Source organism: Notothenia rossii (assembly GCF_949606895.1).
Source record: "Notothenia rossii genome assembly, chromosome: 2".
NCBI classification, from domain to species: Eukaryota; Metazoa; Chordata; class Actinopteri; order Perciformes; family Nototheniidae; genus Notothenia; species Notothenia rossii.
Window position 1 is genome coordinate 4514121 of NC_136904.1, and position 16927 is coordinate 4531047.

At 43.2% G+C, this 16927-nt stretch overlaps 1 protein-coding gene across 1 annotated transcript in view; it reads left to right on the forward strand.

Annotated features, from left to right (window-relative positions):
• LOC307028916 (uncharacterized protein) overlaps window positions 1-16927 on the forward strand; it is a 53704-nt gene that overhangs the window by 10490 nt on the left and 26287 nt on the right. The window contains exons 3-9 of the mRNA XM_079664321.1: window positions 6030-6078; window positions 6118-6218; window positions 6632-6709; window positions 10242-10309; window positions 10457-12413; window positions 13196-13369; window positions 16649-16822. Coding sequence (XP_079520447.1) covers window positions 6030-6078; window positions 6118-6218; window positions 6632-6709; window positions 10242-10309; window positions 10457-12413; window positions 13196-13369; window positions 16649-16822 — 2601 coding nt within the window. The remainder of the gene's footprint in view (window positions 1-6029; window positions 6079-6117; window positions 6219-6631; window positions 6710-10241; window positions 10310-10456; window positions 12414-13195; window positions 13370-16648; window positions 16823-16927) is intronic.

Below are 16927 nucleotides of genomic sequence, written 5' to 3' on the forward strand. Positions count from 1 at the left end.
ATGTAATTAAAAGAATCTACCCTATGCATAAACGAAACCTAAATCATAGCGAACTCTATCTACTTAATATAACTCTATATCTATCTAACACCCCTCCTCCCGCCACCCCCACAATGAATATCGACCAATCACGTTCTTGCTTGATTTGCGGGTCCAGAGTTGCAGTCGGGAAGAAAAGCAATGTGGCACCTCCCTGCTGATTTTCCTTCTGGCAGAATCTACATAACACATCAGCCCCATTGAACAGCCTAGTCGTGCCAGCCTACACAGCACATGAGGGGCAGAGATTTACTCTGTGTGTTGCAACTTGCATATATATCAGTTAATAACAAGTACAGACCAGTTGAAATTGAGATAACAATGCATGTTTAAATATACCCAATGATGCAAGAGATCTAATAGCAGCAGGTAAAGTATTCCAGTCAGTTGGGGCTTTGAAAATGAACGCTCTTCTGCCAATCAATTTCTTTGCAGAGGGGACAGAGAAATAAATCTGAACAGAATGTCTAACTTGATGATTTGGTGAGTAGGGTACAAAATACTGCTTTAAATAAGGGGGATAGTTCAGATAAATGCATTTAAATATCAGCTGAAGCCAATGCGTGTCTTATTACATTTAAAGAAGGCCATTTAAGTTATACATTGTGCAGTGATGTGTACGAAAAGGAGAACCAAGAACAAATCTGCATAGTCTTTTGTAGGCTATGTTGAGTGGAGCAAGATCTGATTTATGTGCATTTTGGTAGACAACATCACAATAGTCCATAATCGGAAGAATAAGTTGAGAAGCAATTCTCTTTCGGACACTGAGCGTAAAACAATTGCGAGAGCGGTGTAAAACACCGATTCCGTAATTGAATTTTTGTATTACATGCTTTATATGTAGTTTAAATGAAAGTTCAGAGTCTAGCCATACACCAAGATATTTAAAGCTATCAACTTTATGCAGAGAAGTGCCATCCTTACATGTTATCACTAAATTAGGTTTGGATTTGAGCTTCTGCCTGGTACCAAAGACCATGATATAAGATTTTGTTTTGTTAAGCAGTAGTTTATTGTGTGATAGCCAGTCCTGTAAGATATTAAAATCCGATTGAAGAGAGATCTGAATTTGTGAAAAATCTGATTTGGATGTACAGTATATATGACAGTGTCATCAGCATAAAGGTGAGTACAACAATTAATGAGACAAGAAGATAAATCATTTATGTAAATAGAGAACAGAAGTGGGCCCAGAGTTGATCCTTGGGGTACACCCTTTTGTTGGATCAACAGGTCAGACTGTTTTCCATTAACAACCACACATTGCTTTCTACTGTGAAGGTACGAGTTAAACCATAATACTGTATTATTAGAAAGGCCAATGCCGTGAAGTTTATCCAAGAGCAGATATCGATCAATGAAATCAAAGGCTTTTGTCAAGTCAATACAAATGGCACCTGTGAGTTCACCATCATCTGCAGCAGAGTACAAGTCATTCGTGAATTTAAGTAGGGCAGTTGTTGTGGAGTGATTAGGCCTGAAACCAGATTGAACCGGAGATAAAATATTATAAGTATTGAGATAATGTGACAGTTGATTATAAATTATTTTCTCCAAAACTTTGGAAATAGAGCAGATTATAGAGATTTGTCTATAATTATTTGTATCAAGTAAATCACCACCTTTATGCAGTGGAATGATGCGTGCACATTTCCAAATAGTCGGCAACTCACAGGTGGACAAAGACAGGTTGAACAAATCAGCAAGTGGGTACAGGAGAATATGGGACGCCAATTTTATGAACCTGTTTTCTATACCATCGAGTCCTGCACTGCCATCCACTTTTAATTCTGTGATAGCATTATGAACTTTGTGTGGTAGAATCTTCTTAAAAGAAAAAGAACTGTTGCAGTATGAGTTACTATTAGAAATACCAGTCGACAAATAGGAGTCAGATAGTAGTGTGGAATATACATTAGCGAAATGCTGATTAAATATTTGGGCAATGGACAATGGGTCATGAATTATTGTATCAGAAGTTCTTATTTTATTAATAGAATGTTTACCTGATTTATTCAAAATAGATTTAATTTTGGTCCAAAATTGCTTGGGATTCTTAAAGTCCGATGCGAGAGATTCTTTATAGTAGTTCGATTTAGCATTTCGGGTTTTGGTTTTACTCAGATTTCGAAGATGCCTGTATACTTCCCAATCGGCTATAGTTCTTGAATGACGATATATCGACCATGCTTTATCCCTTTCCCTAAAGAGACTGATGAGTTCAGAATTGATCCAAGGGAGATGTTGACCTTTGACCTTAACCGTTCTCACAGGTGCATGTTTGTTAATGACATCAGTGAGCTCTTTATGCAGAAAATCCCAAGCATCTTGTACAAAAGGTATTAGTTGAAATCTGTCCCAATTAAGGGTAACAACATCATTAATAAATAAATCAACATTCAATTTTTTTATATTGTCTGATTTTGACTAGTTTTGGAGGTATTTTAATTAATTTGATTTTCCATACGCAACAAACAATTGAATGATCGCTGAAGCAATCCGACATGACACCAGCTTTTAAGATTCTGTCAGGGTGTGACACAAGTATTCAGTCAAGCAGAGATTGGGTTCTAAGAGTGATACGAGTTGGCTCATTAATTAGCTGTTTAACATTTAGACTACTGAAAAGTTTTTTCTCTCTATCAGTTGATTTATCAAAATCAAAATCAAATCACCAAGCAAGATTATTTCATTTGTTAACTATGTTGAAGCACTCATTTTAACTGATATTATGCATATTTATTATACTCTTATAAGATTTAGGCCTATGTAGATAGTATAAGAAATGTGCAGAATATGACAGTTTAATGGTGGAGGTATACACACATATTGATAGATGTCTTGTAATGCACTGTTGAGGAACCTGTGACCCAAGTTTTTCATTCATTGCATAACTACACCGTAGCTGTGTATATGATATGTCAATAAACCTTAGAAAATCTTGAAATCTTGAAAGGGATGTGCAAAATAGCCATTATATACAGTCTTTAATTAACTATTAGTAGAGAATAACGAGTAATGAATATACTTTATAGGGATCCTATTAATATCTAATAATACAAATAATACAATTAAATAACGTGCTTTAACCACCAGGTGTTCCTTTATATCAGCTGTGCACCGTTTTGGTGTAAATACATTCTATCTACCAATTGGATCAAATGTAAAAGTCAGCCGAATTAGTGTTGATACTGCAAGGAGACGTATTGTGTGAAAAGAAATGTAAGATGTAGTTTAATTGATGATATATTTATGACTCACGTCACATATTCAGTTTTGGCGGCAGTTCTTACAGTTTGTCAAAAGGTCTTCTGATCAGGGCTCTATAAATAAATATCTACGGCAGATATGTAATATTTAATGCAGCCGAACCGTGTATTACAATGCCGTTATGTGATGACTTTCAAAGAGAAAAGCAAGCACACTCAGAATAAAGTTAGAAAAACACCATTTCCCAACGTGCATTGCGGCTAAACCATCCAATCACCAAGCTGAGGATCTTGCCTACGTCTGTTTCCGGTATTTGTTTATGACGATGTGATGTGAGATGTGAGACTGGGCTGGAGAATTGCACAGGGGAAAATAACGTATCTATGCCACAATTTTAGATGCAGATTTTGTTAAACTAATACGTTTGCGCTGTGGACCAACACTATACATTGACGGGGAAGGGGGTAGCAATAAAGATAACACCATTAAACAGTTACACAACATAATATAAATAATATCGATAGCAGAGTCCCTAGCAACCACCTTGGTAACAATGAAAACGTTGTATGGACACACTTTCCATACAAAGTAATCTTCGTAATAACTAGCAAACTAAAGATCATGTACATCCACTGCACGCATAATCTGAAATAACAACTCATATTTCTCGCATCAAATGACATCAAAACGCATTTTAATGGCCAAACTAACCTTAAAGTAGGCATTTTCCACAGAGAATAAAACGAAGGTTGGCCATGTTTTTTTTTCTGCGGGGAGAAATTTGAAGATCACGTGACATAGACGCCAGCCATTGGAAATGAATGGTGAAAAAAACGTAGGGATCCTACAATTTCAGAGGCGTTTTTGTAGAAATACTACGTCCCAAGTTGTGGACCAACGTAGTTATTACACGTTTAGATGTGAGACTGGGTTGGGATATCGGCATTGCAACCGCAACCCAACACACTGGTACTGAATGTGCATCAAAGTGTTCCTATGGAGCCACATTTACCAAAAGATGAATGTAAACGACAGAAGAAGCGATCGAAATGTGTATTTTCTGGTTATTCCACAATGGCTCCTCAAAGGCCACGCCCCTGACACATCTGCCTACCGTTATAGAATATCACCAGTTACCCGGCCACACGTTAATCGGTAACATCGATACCAGGCCGCGGACTGACTGCCTTATCAAAAACTTTTATCCAGAGGTGGGAAGTAGTGGAGTACAAATACTTTGTTACTGTACGTACATTTTTCTGGTATCAGTACTTTACTCCACTACTTATTTTTCTGACAACTTTTTACTTTGACTTCTTACATTTTGAACACAAACACCTGTACTTTCTAATTCTTACATGTTGAACACAAACACCTGTACTTTCTACTTCTTACATGTTGAACACAAATACCTGTACTTTCTACTTCTTACATGTTGAACACAAATACCTGTACTTTCTACTTCTTACATGTTGAACACAAATACCTGTACTTTCTACTTCTTACATGTTGAACTCAAATACCTGTACTTTCTACTTCTTACATGTTGAACACAAATACCTGTACTTTCTACTTCTTACATGTTGAACACAAATACCTGTACTTTCTACTTCTTACATGTTGAACTCAAATACCTGTACTTTCTACTTCTTACATGTTGAACTCAAATACCTGTACTTTCTACTTCTTACATGTTGAACACAAATACCTGTACTTTCTACTTCTCACATGTTGAACACAAATACCTGTACTTTCTACTTCTCACATGTTGAACACAAATACCTGTACTTTCTACTTCTCACATGTTGAACACAAATACCTGTACTTTCTACTTCTTACATGTTGAACACAAATACCTGTACTTTCTACTTCTTACATTTTGAACTCAAATACCTGTACTTTCTACTTCTTACATTTTTAACTCAAATACCTGTACTTTCTACTTCTTACATGTTGAACTCAAATACCTTTACTTTCTACTTCTTACATGTTAAACACAAATACCTGTACTTTCTCCTTCTCTCATTTTCCAAACAGCTGGTTCCTTTAGTCTGAATGTGTGTTTGGTGGCGTGATCATTATTATTTAGAGTCATTGCGTGCCTATTGATTTGAACACAATCCGTGTATCCATCATTTCCTGGTCTTCTCTAAAGAAGAGGGACCAATGGAAACGTTGTCATGTTGCCGTTGTTCAGCATGGAAACATTCATTAGCTAACAATGACATTATTGTTCTATTAATATAAAGGGAGGTCAGGTACTCTTTAAAGCAGCTGCTAGTTATGGGTACTTTTTACTGAAGTACATTTCAAAGCCTCTTTACTTTTACTTGAGTAAAGAAGTTTAGTCAGTACTTCTACTTTCACCAGAGTATTTTTAAACACGAGTATCTGTACTTCTACTTGAGTAAAGGTGTGTGTACTCTTGCCCTCTCAGCTTTTATCCAAAGTGACAGGATGTGGGCAAACCCACGTCATGCTGACTGCAGTAATCAGAAGTTCAGAGCACTCCCTCACTGAGCCACAGTCTCCTATGATAGTTACATGAGCAACCTGTGAGAAGTCTGACTTATGTGTTGTATTGAAACTAAAGTTTTCCTAATTTTTTATGAAATTGTAATGTAAAATTGTGTGTGTGTGTGTGTGTGTGTGTGTGTGTGTGTGTGTGTGTGCGTGCGTGTGTGTGTGTGTGTGTGCGTGCGTGCGTGTGTGTGTGTGTGTGTGTATGTGTGTGTGTGTGTGTGTGTGTGTGTGTGTGTGTGTGTGTGTGTCTGCAGTGTTACTGGTGTATCTGTCAGACTGGAGAAGATGAGTGATTCAAAAGATGAGGAGGAGGAGGAGGAGGAGGAGGAGGAGGAGGAGGAGGAGGAGGAGGACACATCTTCCGTCTCCAGCTGTCTGAAGAGTGACGGGTTTATTGACTTACCTCCAGCATTCAGTAATCTACCACAGCTCTCAAACTGGAAGTAAGAGTCTGTTTCTCCTTCAAACTGACCTGAACTCTCTTGATATGTTTTGCATGGTGGTTTGAGCCTGGCACAAGAGTGAAGGGAGTACACTAAAGAAACACAGTAAAGTAAAGAACATCCTCTTCCTTCGTTCCTTGGCTTCATCAGCAACAGAATAATAATAATAATAATAAACTACTTTAATGAAATCATTCTGACACTCGGAATCTAGGACTTTGTGTTAAGTTAAGTGAATAAAATACAAACATGTAAAACTATTGATCATCACAAGTGAATTGTAAAGACTAAAACCTACAAGCATGACTGAAAAACAGAAAGTTCAGAGCAAGTCCAAACATATTTAATCAGGTTCAGCTGCTCTTTTCAAAATCCAATGATGTGTGTAAAACATTTTCTGTTTCTGTCTCCAGATGTCTGTCTCTGAAGAGTGTCCGGTCTACACGCACACTTCTGGACTTCAGGGATCAACCTGGACCTTCAGAAACAAAGTAAGAGTCTGTTTCTCCTGTGAACTCAAACTCAACTTTATTGTCAATCTTTCAGTTTGTGTGTACAGAGAGATCGAAATACCGCTTCCCACAATCCTGTATATAAATAAAAACCTGTATATATATATAAAAACAAATATATACAAAAGTATGTATGCAAATATGTATATATATATATATATATATATATATATATATATATATATATATACATATGTCTTTTGATTGTATATATATATAAATATATATACACAATCAAAAGACACATTTATACATATGCACACATTAAGACCTAAATAAAAACCCAACAATCAATATATACAAAATAACAGTCACTTCAATATCTTTGGGAAATGTACATTAGTGCAAAATTGTCTGTGTGTGTGGGAGTTATAGTCCAGTGGGGGCAGGGGGAGAGGGGGGAGAGGGGGGAGAGGGGGGAGTGGGGAGAGAGTTCAGCCTCCTGACAGCCTGGTGGGAAGAAACGTGTTTTAGTCGGGTGCTGCTCGACCTCAGGCTGTGGAGCCTCCTCCCTGAAGGAAGGAGGGGGAAGAGGCAGGTGGAGGGATGGGTGGGGTCACCAGCAATGTTGAGTGCTTTGCGGGTGAGGCGGGTGTTGTAGATGTCCAGGAGTGATGGGAGTGAGGCATCAATGATCCTCTCAGCTGTGTTCACGATGCGCTGCAGGGTCTTGCGGTTCGATGCTGTGCAGCTTCCGAGTTAGGGATTTACTCCAGGTGGAACTAAAGTCTGATTTAAGACTTCATTATATTTCACATCATTCATCCAGATCTGTCAAGTAACTAAAGGTATTACATAAATGTGGTGGAGTGAAAGTACACCATTTACCTCTGAACTGTAGTGGAGTAGAAATACAAAGTAGCATAAAATAGAAATTCTCAAATAAAGTACAAGTATCTCAAAATTGTACTTAAGTACAGTACTTGAATAAGTGTACTTAGTTACTTCCCACATCTGAAATCAGATATGACTTCAAGTCATGTGCTCATTTCTTAGTATTTGATCCTTCATCTTGGCCTCAGGAAATGCAAGGACTTCACAGTTTTGACAACAAGTTTTGGAGAATGCAACAAGTTTTGGAGAATGCAAATCGGAGGCTTAAACCGGGAAAGGGAGGTGCATCTGGAGCATCTTCATCATATACCATGCAAGAAGAGGAACTAGAGGACAGTGAAGGAGACACTGAGGAGGATAGTGAGGAAGACTGCACTTATTAAAACCACGCTACGTGTGGGGTGAGTACCAAACGCTGTCTCCTGTTACTCATCTGAGTAACTCACTAAAAAGGTGATGTGCACCCCTGGATATCCGGTCTATGGATGATGACAACAATCCCTGTAACCAGTGCCCTCTCTCTGTCTCGCTCGCTCACACAAAATGCGCTGTGCCACACGCACACAGAGCCGAGGATGGAGACAACATTTTGAAATTCTTTTTTTCTTCCCACCCTATTTGGGTGGATTCACCTATACTGCTATGCCACGAGCCGGCCCTGTACCCGCGTATAGCCGCAACCTGAAAATGTCAACTTGATGGAGAGATTTGTGTGGCGCTCTGTTGCACAAACCTGTTAGCATTGAGATTCTGCTACTGTCGTCACTGACGTGCTGACGTGCTGACGTGTTGACGTGCTGACGTGCTGACGTGTTGACGTGCTGACGTGCTGACGTGTTGACGTGCTGACGTGCTGACGTGCTGACGTGCTGACGTGTTGACGTGCTGACGTGTTGACGTGCTGACGTGTTGACGTGCTGACGTGCTGACGTGCTGACGTGCTGACGTGTTGACGTGTTGACGTTGAATCAGTAAAGGAAAACATCAGTAGCCAGAGCTTTACAGAACCTCATATTAAATCAGTGTTGTTAATATATGTGTATGAACCATAGACTCTGTATGGTACAAACAACAGACCTCACTGCTTCCCCTAGCGGGCTGTCCTTTAGAGTCCATGGCTGTCCTTTGCGTCCGCAAACACCCTCACCTGTCTTTACCTCAGAGCCCGTCTGGTTCAGCATTATTCCCGAGGAGGAGCAGGGTTTTGTGGACCAGACTGAGCGAGCATTTGTGTGGCTACTGTGTTTGGTGTTTTGAAAGTTCCAACGTGTTGTGTCTCGTCAGATTTGTTAATATTATTTCTCTTTTTAGTTTATATTGTCAAGTCCGCGTCTGCTTACCCTTTTTGTTGCATGCCATTTCCTGTTTTGCTTTGTTATTTATTTTCTCATTTCAGGTAGTTCGACTCCTACCTTGTCAGTATGTTCACTGACCTGATTACCTGCCCCGCCCTTATGGACCGTCCACACTACAGCTTCAAAAAAAGCTTGGAGCTGGGCGTGTCTGAAGCTTGGGGATTTTATTCGAGCACCGCGACCAACAACCAATCACATGAATGTCCCGCCCCCGACATACAAAGCAAAAAACCCCGGGGATTTTATGCGAGCAATATATATATATATATAAACTCCCCAAACAGGCGAAAACCTACCAGTTTCACCCACTGTCTCTGCCACCTCCCTCCATGTCTGGTTCCTCCGGTTTGTATCCCGGTAAATAGTTCTGGTCGTAAAGAACCGGGTGATTTGCTCCCGTAATTTCTCGTTTGGAATATGAGGAGATGAGTCTGGCTCTCCCAGCTTGCACGGGGTTTTTGTTGGCTAGCGCTTGAACTGTCAGATTTGCATAAACAGGATTTGATTGGCTGACGCTGGCTACTCCGGCGTCTCCGGCTGCAGAAGTTGAATCAACTTCTGCAGCCGGAGACGGCGGAGACGGACCGCTATGCTACCCACAATTCAGTTCGGCGAAAAGCGAGGCAATGTGACGTCACCCCATTCAAATTGAATGGGCAGATGCGTTGGAAACCGTTTTTGAAGCTGTCGAAGCTGTAGTGTGGACGGGCCGTTATTGTTTGCACCTGTAGAGTCCCTTGTATGTGTATATATTTTGTGTGTTCCCTGTGCCAAGTGCCAGATCTTTTTTGAACCTTGTGATACTAGTCAGCCATTGTGTTATCTAAGCTTTTGTCATTTTTTAGAGTCCTAACTCTGCTTATGTGATTGTATTGTATTATTGCCTTGCTTATCACCGCAAGTAAAAACCTTTTTTTAATAATCTTTTGTCTGGAGTCGTGCAATTGGGTCCTATCATTTTTTGTGTGCTCCAGTCGTAACACAACGTGATCCACGATGTTCAATAGATGAAGACGAGATGCAAATTATCATGAATAGCCCTTAATGTCTTAATTTAACAATCCTCATACTGGCGTATTGGGTATGGAACGGGATTTCAATATTATTATTATATAATATTATATAATATCATATAATAATATATAATATTATAATATTATTTTTGGGCCGTATCGCCCAGCCCTAATTTTGATGACGTGTGAGTTGCTATATGCGATGAACTTGCTGTGTCCGACTTTGAATGATGTTATGAATCCAAACAGGAAGATGTTTTTTATTATGTACATATACCTGCGCTATAAAGGATGTGTTCATCTCAACAGAGGGAAGAGGAACACATCCAGAACAAGAGCTGGAGTGCAGAGAGCCGGTCAGACCAGCACTGTACGAAGTAAGTCTACATATCTGTCTGCTGGGGTCTTCACGTCTGAAAACAGGATTCTTCCTGGTTTATTTGTTACAGCAAAGACACATTCATTCTGAACCCTTTTATTTATTTGTTTTATTTGTATTTCTCACACGTTTCCTTCTCCTTCAGCAGATAGTGGTCTGCAGGAGGTTTTAGATGAACATAGGATCAGTCTGAGGAGGAGATGTGAACATCTGACTGAAGGAACTGATCAAAGTGAAACCCTCCTCAACAGGATCTTCACTGAGCTCTACATCACACAAGGCCAGAGTGAAGAGGTTAATACCCAACATGAGGTGAGGCAGCTGGAGACAGCTTCCAAGAAGAAGCCCCTCCATGACCCTCCAATCAAGTGCCAGGACATCTTTAAAGCCTCCCCTGACCAACAGATTCTCATCAGAGCGGTCCTGACCAACGGAGTCGCTGGAGTTGGAAAAACCTTCTCAGTGCAGAAGTTCACTCTGGACTGGGCCGAGGGTTTGGGAAACCAAGATGTCCGTCTGGTGATCCCGCTCTCCTTCAGGGAGCTGAACCTGATCAAAGGTGAGCAGTACAGTCTTCTCAGGCTGCTCCATGTTTTCCATCCAACCTTACAGAAGCTCACAGCAGAGCAGCTGGCTGTCTGCAAAGTGCTGCTCATCTTTGACGGCCTGGATGAAAGCAGACTTTCTCTGGACTTCAGAAACAATGAGGTTGTGTCTGATGTCTCTCAGCAGTCCTCAGTCAACGTGCTGCTGACAAACCTCATCAGGGGGAAGCTGCTTCCCTCGGCTCTCGTCTGGATAACTTCCCGACCTGCAGCGGCCAATCAGATCCCTCTTGAGTGTGTGGACAGGGTGACAGAAGTACGAGGCTTCACTGACGCCCAGAAGGAGGTGTACTTCAGGAGGAGATGGAGTGATGAAGAACTGTCCAGCAGAATCATCTCTCACATCAAGAGCTCCAGGAGCCTCCACATCATGTGTCAGATCCCAGTCTTCTGCTGGATCACTGCTGCAGTTCTGGACCACATGTTGACTACAGACCAGAGAGGAGAGCTGCCCAAGACCCTCACTGACCTGTACTCACACTTCCTGCTGGTCCAGACAAAGAGGAAGAAGCAGAAGTATGAAGAGGGACATGAGACGAGTCCACAGCAGCTGACGAAGGCTGACAGGGAGGTTCTTCTGAAGCTGGGGAGGCTGGCGTTTGAACATCTGGAGAAAGGAGACATCATGTTCTACCAAGAAGACCTGCAGCGCTGTGGTCTTGATGTCTCCGAGGCCTTGGTGCACTCAGGAGTTTGTACACAGATCTTCAAAAGAGAGAGTGTGATCTTCCAGAAAACAGTCTACTGCTTTGTTCATCTGAGCATTCAGGAGTTTCTGGCTGCAGTCTACATGTTCCACTGTTACACCAACAGGAACACAGCGGTACTGAAGGACTTCCTGCTGGGAGACTATAGCAACAGGTATAACAGTGATCAGGATTACCCATCCCTGGATTTCTTCCTGGGGGGAGCCATGGAGAAATCCCTCAGAAGTAAAAATGGCCACCTGGACCTGTTTGTCCGCTTTCTCCACGGCCTCTCTCTGGAGTCCAACCAGAGACTGTTAGGAGGCCTGCTGGGTCGCACAGACAACAGACCAACATTCATCCAGAGACTGTTAGGAGGCCGGCTGGGTCGCACAGACAACAGACCAACATTCATCCAGAGACTGTTAGGAGGCCGGCTGGGTCGCACAGACAACAGACCAACATTCAACCAGAGACTGTTAGGAGGCCGGCTGGGTCGCATAGACGACAGACCAGAAACCATCCAGAGAGCCATCAACAACCTGAAGAAGATGAACAGTGATGAAATCTCTCTTGACAGGAGCATTAACATCTTCCACTGTCTGACAGAGATGAAGGACCATTCAGTACATCAGGAGATCACAGACTTCCTGAAGTCAGAGAACAGATCAGGGATCTACTTGTCTTCTCTGGCCTACAGGCTGCAGATGTCAGAGGAGGTTCTGGATGAGTTGGACCACGAGAAGTACGAAACATCAGAGGAGGGACGACGGAGAGTGATTCCAGCTTTGGGGAACTGCAGCAAGGCTGTGTGAGTCCAGATGTGATTAACTTTATAAACGAATGTAGATATTAAGTTTAGTTTTCGAATAAACACTATACAACTTTTTGGAGTTTCAAATACTGTGACAGTAAAATCTAATTATTCTAATAATTAATGTTAATGTTTCAGTTCTTTCTTTTCTTAATTGTTCTTAAGGACTTATTATTCATCACAGCAACATGTGATCACAACATACAGCAGTATTTCACAGATATCAGTGAATGCAGTAAAGTTATTATTACATTACTGCAGTTTCTTAATAGTTAAATCAGACACAGAGTAATATCTGATTTATGTTGACTCTTTTAAAACAAGATCTACATAATCCCACCAATAACAGAGGTCAGATTGTGTTTTAACGCTGATACACAGGTAACATCTTTTTCATGGTGTTTTGTTGAAAATAATGTAAACGAATTGGTTTGTTCAATATGTTTGTGTGCATTATACATTCTTAGATGCTTTGAGAAGCCAACACATTATGCATTCATTGTCATGCACCTCCAAATATATGAACTTTTCATTATGTAAATCTCTTATATTGTCGATTTGTTTAATTTCTGTTCACTGACAGCAGAAGGTAGGTCCTACGGGACAAACATGGGATCAGATCACACTGAAAATGCTTACAGCAAACTCAATAAAATATTCATTGTACTAACATCAGAGTTATTCAAAACATTATATTCAACATGTTTTTTCAACTAATGCATGAAGTAAAATCCCCTTGTTTTGTAATAACATATGCTGTAATATATGTGTCATTGTAGATTTCCTAACTGTGGAATCTCAGACTCTGACTGTGAAGTCGTGGCCTCCGCTCTGAAGTCCGACCCCTCCCACCTGAGAGAGCTGGACCTGAGAGACAACAAGCTGCAGGATTCAGGAGTGGAGATGCTGAGTTCTGGACTAAACAGTCCAAACTGTAAACTGGAGACTCTCAGGTCAGATCACTGGCTGTAGTTCATGTGGATTTTTATTTATTTAACATTTATATTATTTCTAATTCCAGAGTTTCTTTCTAAATGGCTGAATATTTTAAAGAATAACAAAAAGCAGAGAAAGTAAATGTGTGACTCTGAAGTCCAACCGCTCTCATCTGAGACATCCTTTCAGCCTTCACTCTCACTGTGCTCCATGAGTCAGTGAAGATGCTGTCAGTACTGATGAGCTGTGAGGGAGATGAAGGAGGTCAAATGTGTTGCTGAGAAAAACTGCTGCAGAGAGTTTGAGCTTATCAATTGTTTTGAATCGACATCATTTGAAGAATATGGAGGGTGGTGAGGGTGGTTGGTTCAAGGATTAAACAGTCAACGCAGTGGATTTAGGATGAGCACATTGTCACGGTGTGTGAAGGAAGCAGGACCCAAATGCAGATTAAAGTGAAAATTCCACAAAACTAAGGGGTCTCGGGCGGACAACCCGGGGGCAAGGCAGAGTCCAAAAAGGGGGACTCGGGCGGACGGCCCGGGGGCAAGGCAGAGTCTAAAAAGGGGGACTCGGGCGGATGGCCCGGGGGCAAGGCAGAGTCCAAGGAGGGGCGAAGGCCACAGCGGGCGAACTCAGGGGGCCGAGCATGAGGGCGAAGGCAGCGGCAGGAAGAGTTAGGGGGCCGGGCCCGAGGGCGAAGACCGCGGCTCTCAGGGGGCCGGGCTCGAGGGCAAAGACCAGACAGCTCCGGAGGCTGGGCAGGACCCGGTGTCGGCTGAACAGGAACCAGAGCCGGCGGGACAGGCTTCTGCAGGATCCCCCACGGAAGAGGACCAGGAGTTGGCAGGACCCCCGGCGAGACAGGTAATGGCGGGGCCTCCAATGGAACAGGACAAGGGGTTGGCAGGACCCCCGGCAGAAGAGTATTCGGCGGGACCCCCAACGGGACAGGACACAGGGTTGGCAGGACCCCCGGGGGAACCTCCAACGGGACAGGACACAGGGTTGGCAGGACCCCCGGCAGGAGAGCAGTCGGCGGGACCCCCAACGGGACAGGATATGGGATTGGCAGGACCCCCGGCAGGAGAGCAGTCGGCGGGACCCCCAACGGGACAGGACACGGAGCCGGAAGGACCCCCAGCGGAACCTCCAACGGCACTGGACATAGGGTTGGCATCGGCCGGTACGCCGACAGAACTCGGGGAGCTGGCGTCGGCCGGAGAGCCAACAGGAGACGAGGTGCTGGAGTCGACCGGTACGCCGACAGGACACGGGGAGCTGGCGTCGGCCGGAGAGCCAGTACTGGAGCCGAAAATGGAGTCGGGACCATGGTTACTGGAGCCGGTACTGAAGCCGGGACCATGGCTGTAAGGTCCGGTTCTGGAGCCGGAAACATGGCTGTAAGGTCCACTTCTGGAGCCGGAAATATGGCTGCTGGGGCCGGCACTGGAGCCGGAACCATGGCTGTGTGGGCCGGCTCTGGAGCCGGAACCATGGCTGTGTGGGCCGGTTCTGGAGCCGGAACCATGGCTGTGGGGACCGGAACTGAAGCCTGGATCATGGCTGTGTGGGCCGGTTCTGGGGCAAGGACCATGGCTGCTGGGGCCAGAACTTCGTCTGTAACCATGGCTGCTGGGGCCAGAACTGGGGCTGGAACCAGGGCCGGAAACATGGCCGCTGGGGCCGGAACTGGGGCCGGAACCATGGCTGCTGGGGCCGGAACTGGGCCTGGAACCATGGCTCTTTGGGCTCGAGCTGCAAACCTGGCCTTGCGACTCCTTTCTTTAGGAGCCGTTTGGAGGCTCCGTGGACCTCCAAAAGCAAGACGAGTTCCAGAGAACGACTCCTGGACAGGAGCAGGCACTGGGGCAGAAGCCAGGGTTGACTCCAAACGGACCACACCGATGCGTGTAATAACGGGAATTGGAAGGCAGGGAGCTAGCATGCCCGGGGCTAGCAGGCAGGGGATAACACACCATGAGGAAATCCAACATCCCGCCCGGTAAGAATTTAACCAAGCCTGGTTTCTCCATTGTAATCTGGCATGCTTCTGCCAGAGCAGCCTCTCACTGCTGAACCCTGGACGCTCCCATTCATCGATCAGAGCAGTTAATCAAAGAAAAGGAAAACTCCAATATCTCCTGCTCAAAAGGATCTGCTGGGCCCATATTTTGGTCGGTTCGTACTGTCACGGTGTGTAAATGAAGCAGGACCCAAATGCAGATTAAAGTGAAAATTCCTTTATTTCAAGGCTATAATGAAACAGAACACTCACCGGAGACTTACTCACAACACAAGACGAACCGACAAAGACAGACAGAAAAACCAGAACTTAAATTCACACAAGACTAATCACACAAACAAGACACAGGTGAGGAGGGAGGAGAAAACACAGGGGCCACAGGTGAACACAATCGGGTAATCAGGGAGGGAAAACAGAAAGAAAGCAACAGGCAAGACAGGAGGTGAACCCTTTACAAAATAAAACAGGAAACCAAAGACAGAAAAAGACAAGAAAAAACACAACACAGACAGATCGTGACACACACGGAGGCAGGAGTTCCAGATCGTTGTTTTTATTGTAATTTGTTGATTCTTGTTTGTCTTAATTGTTGTCTGGTTGATCTGGTAGGAAAGTACACCACATCTTAGTTAGTTCAAACGTAACATTCATACTTCAAATGATATTCCAGCAAAGCAGTTATCTTTCTATATTATTATATGTAATGTAGAAATAAAGGAACCAAATCTAAACGGTACAGAACAGAGGGAGGTAAACTACTCGAGCTGCTATGAACATACAAAACAAAGGAAAGGAACACGTACTGATTATTTACTCAGACAAACAATTGGTTCTCAGGAGTTGCATGAGGCCAGCCAGCTTCTTTGTTTATGGGGGAAAGGATTGTCCACAGGTGAGCTGGAGGAGGGAGCAGGTAGAGGGAGGCCGGAGTGGGAGAGGGATTTTCCACATCATTGCTGAAATTAAAACCATTTTGAGCTCTGAACCGATTATTAAACCTTACCAAGTTTTGGGTCTGCAGCAGGTTTACACTCTAACTGAGATTTCTGAGTTTCTTTCACTGTCCTTTTTTCTGTAGAGGAAGTAAAGAAACTGTAACTTTGGATGTATTTGTTGTTTGAGGTGCAGTATATGACTCAGCAGCTTTAAGACATGAAGACACTATTATTTTCCACTTCGCTATAATGAAAGTAGGCGGGGCCAGAAATGACTTTAGCGCCCTTTCTAGGAACATTGCTTTCTAAAGTTATATCATGTTATCTTTATTCAGGCTGGAGCGCTGCAGGTTGTCAGAGATCAGCTGTTCTGCTCTGATCTCAGCTCTGAAGTCCAACCCCTCCCATCTGAGATATCTGGACCTGAGTCACAACGCTCTGCAGGATTCAGGAGTGGAGCTGCTGAGAGATCTTCTGGAGAGTCCAGACTGCAGACTGGAGACTCTCGAGTCAGTAAGGGGTCGACTCTCTGCTGGTTCAGCAGGATTGTATTAAACACAGGGAGGTGGAGGTGTTGCTCTCACTGGGGAATCTCTCCAGTTCCACCTTCCAGG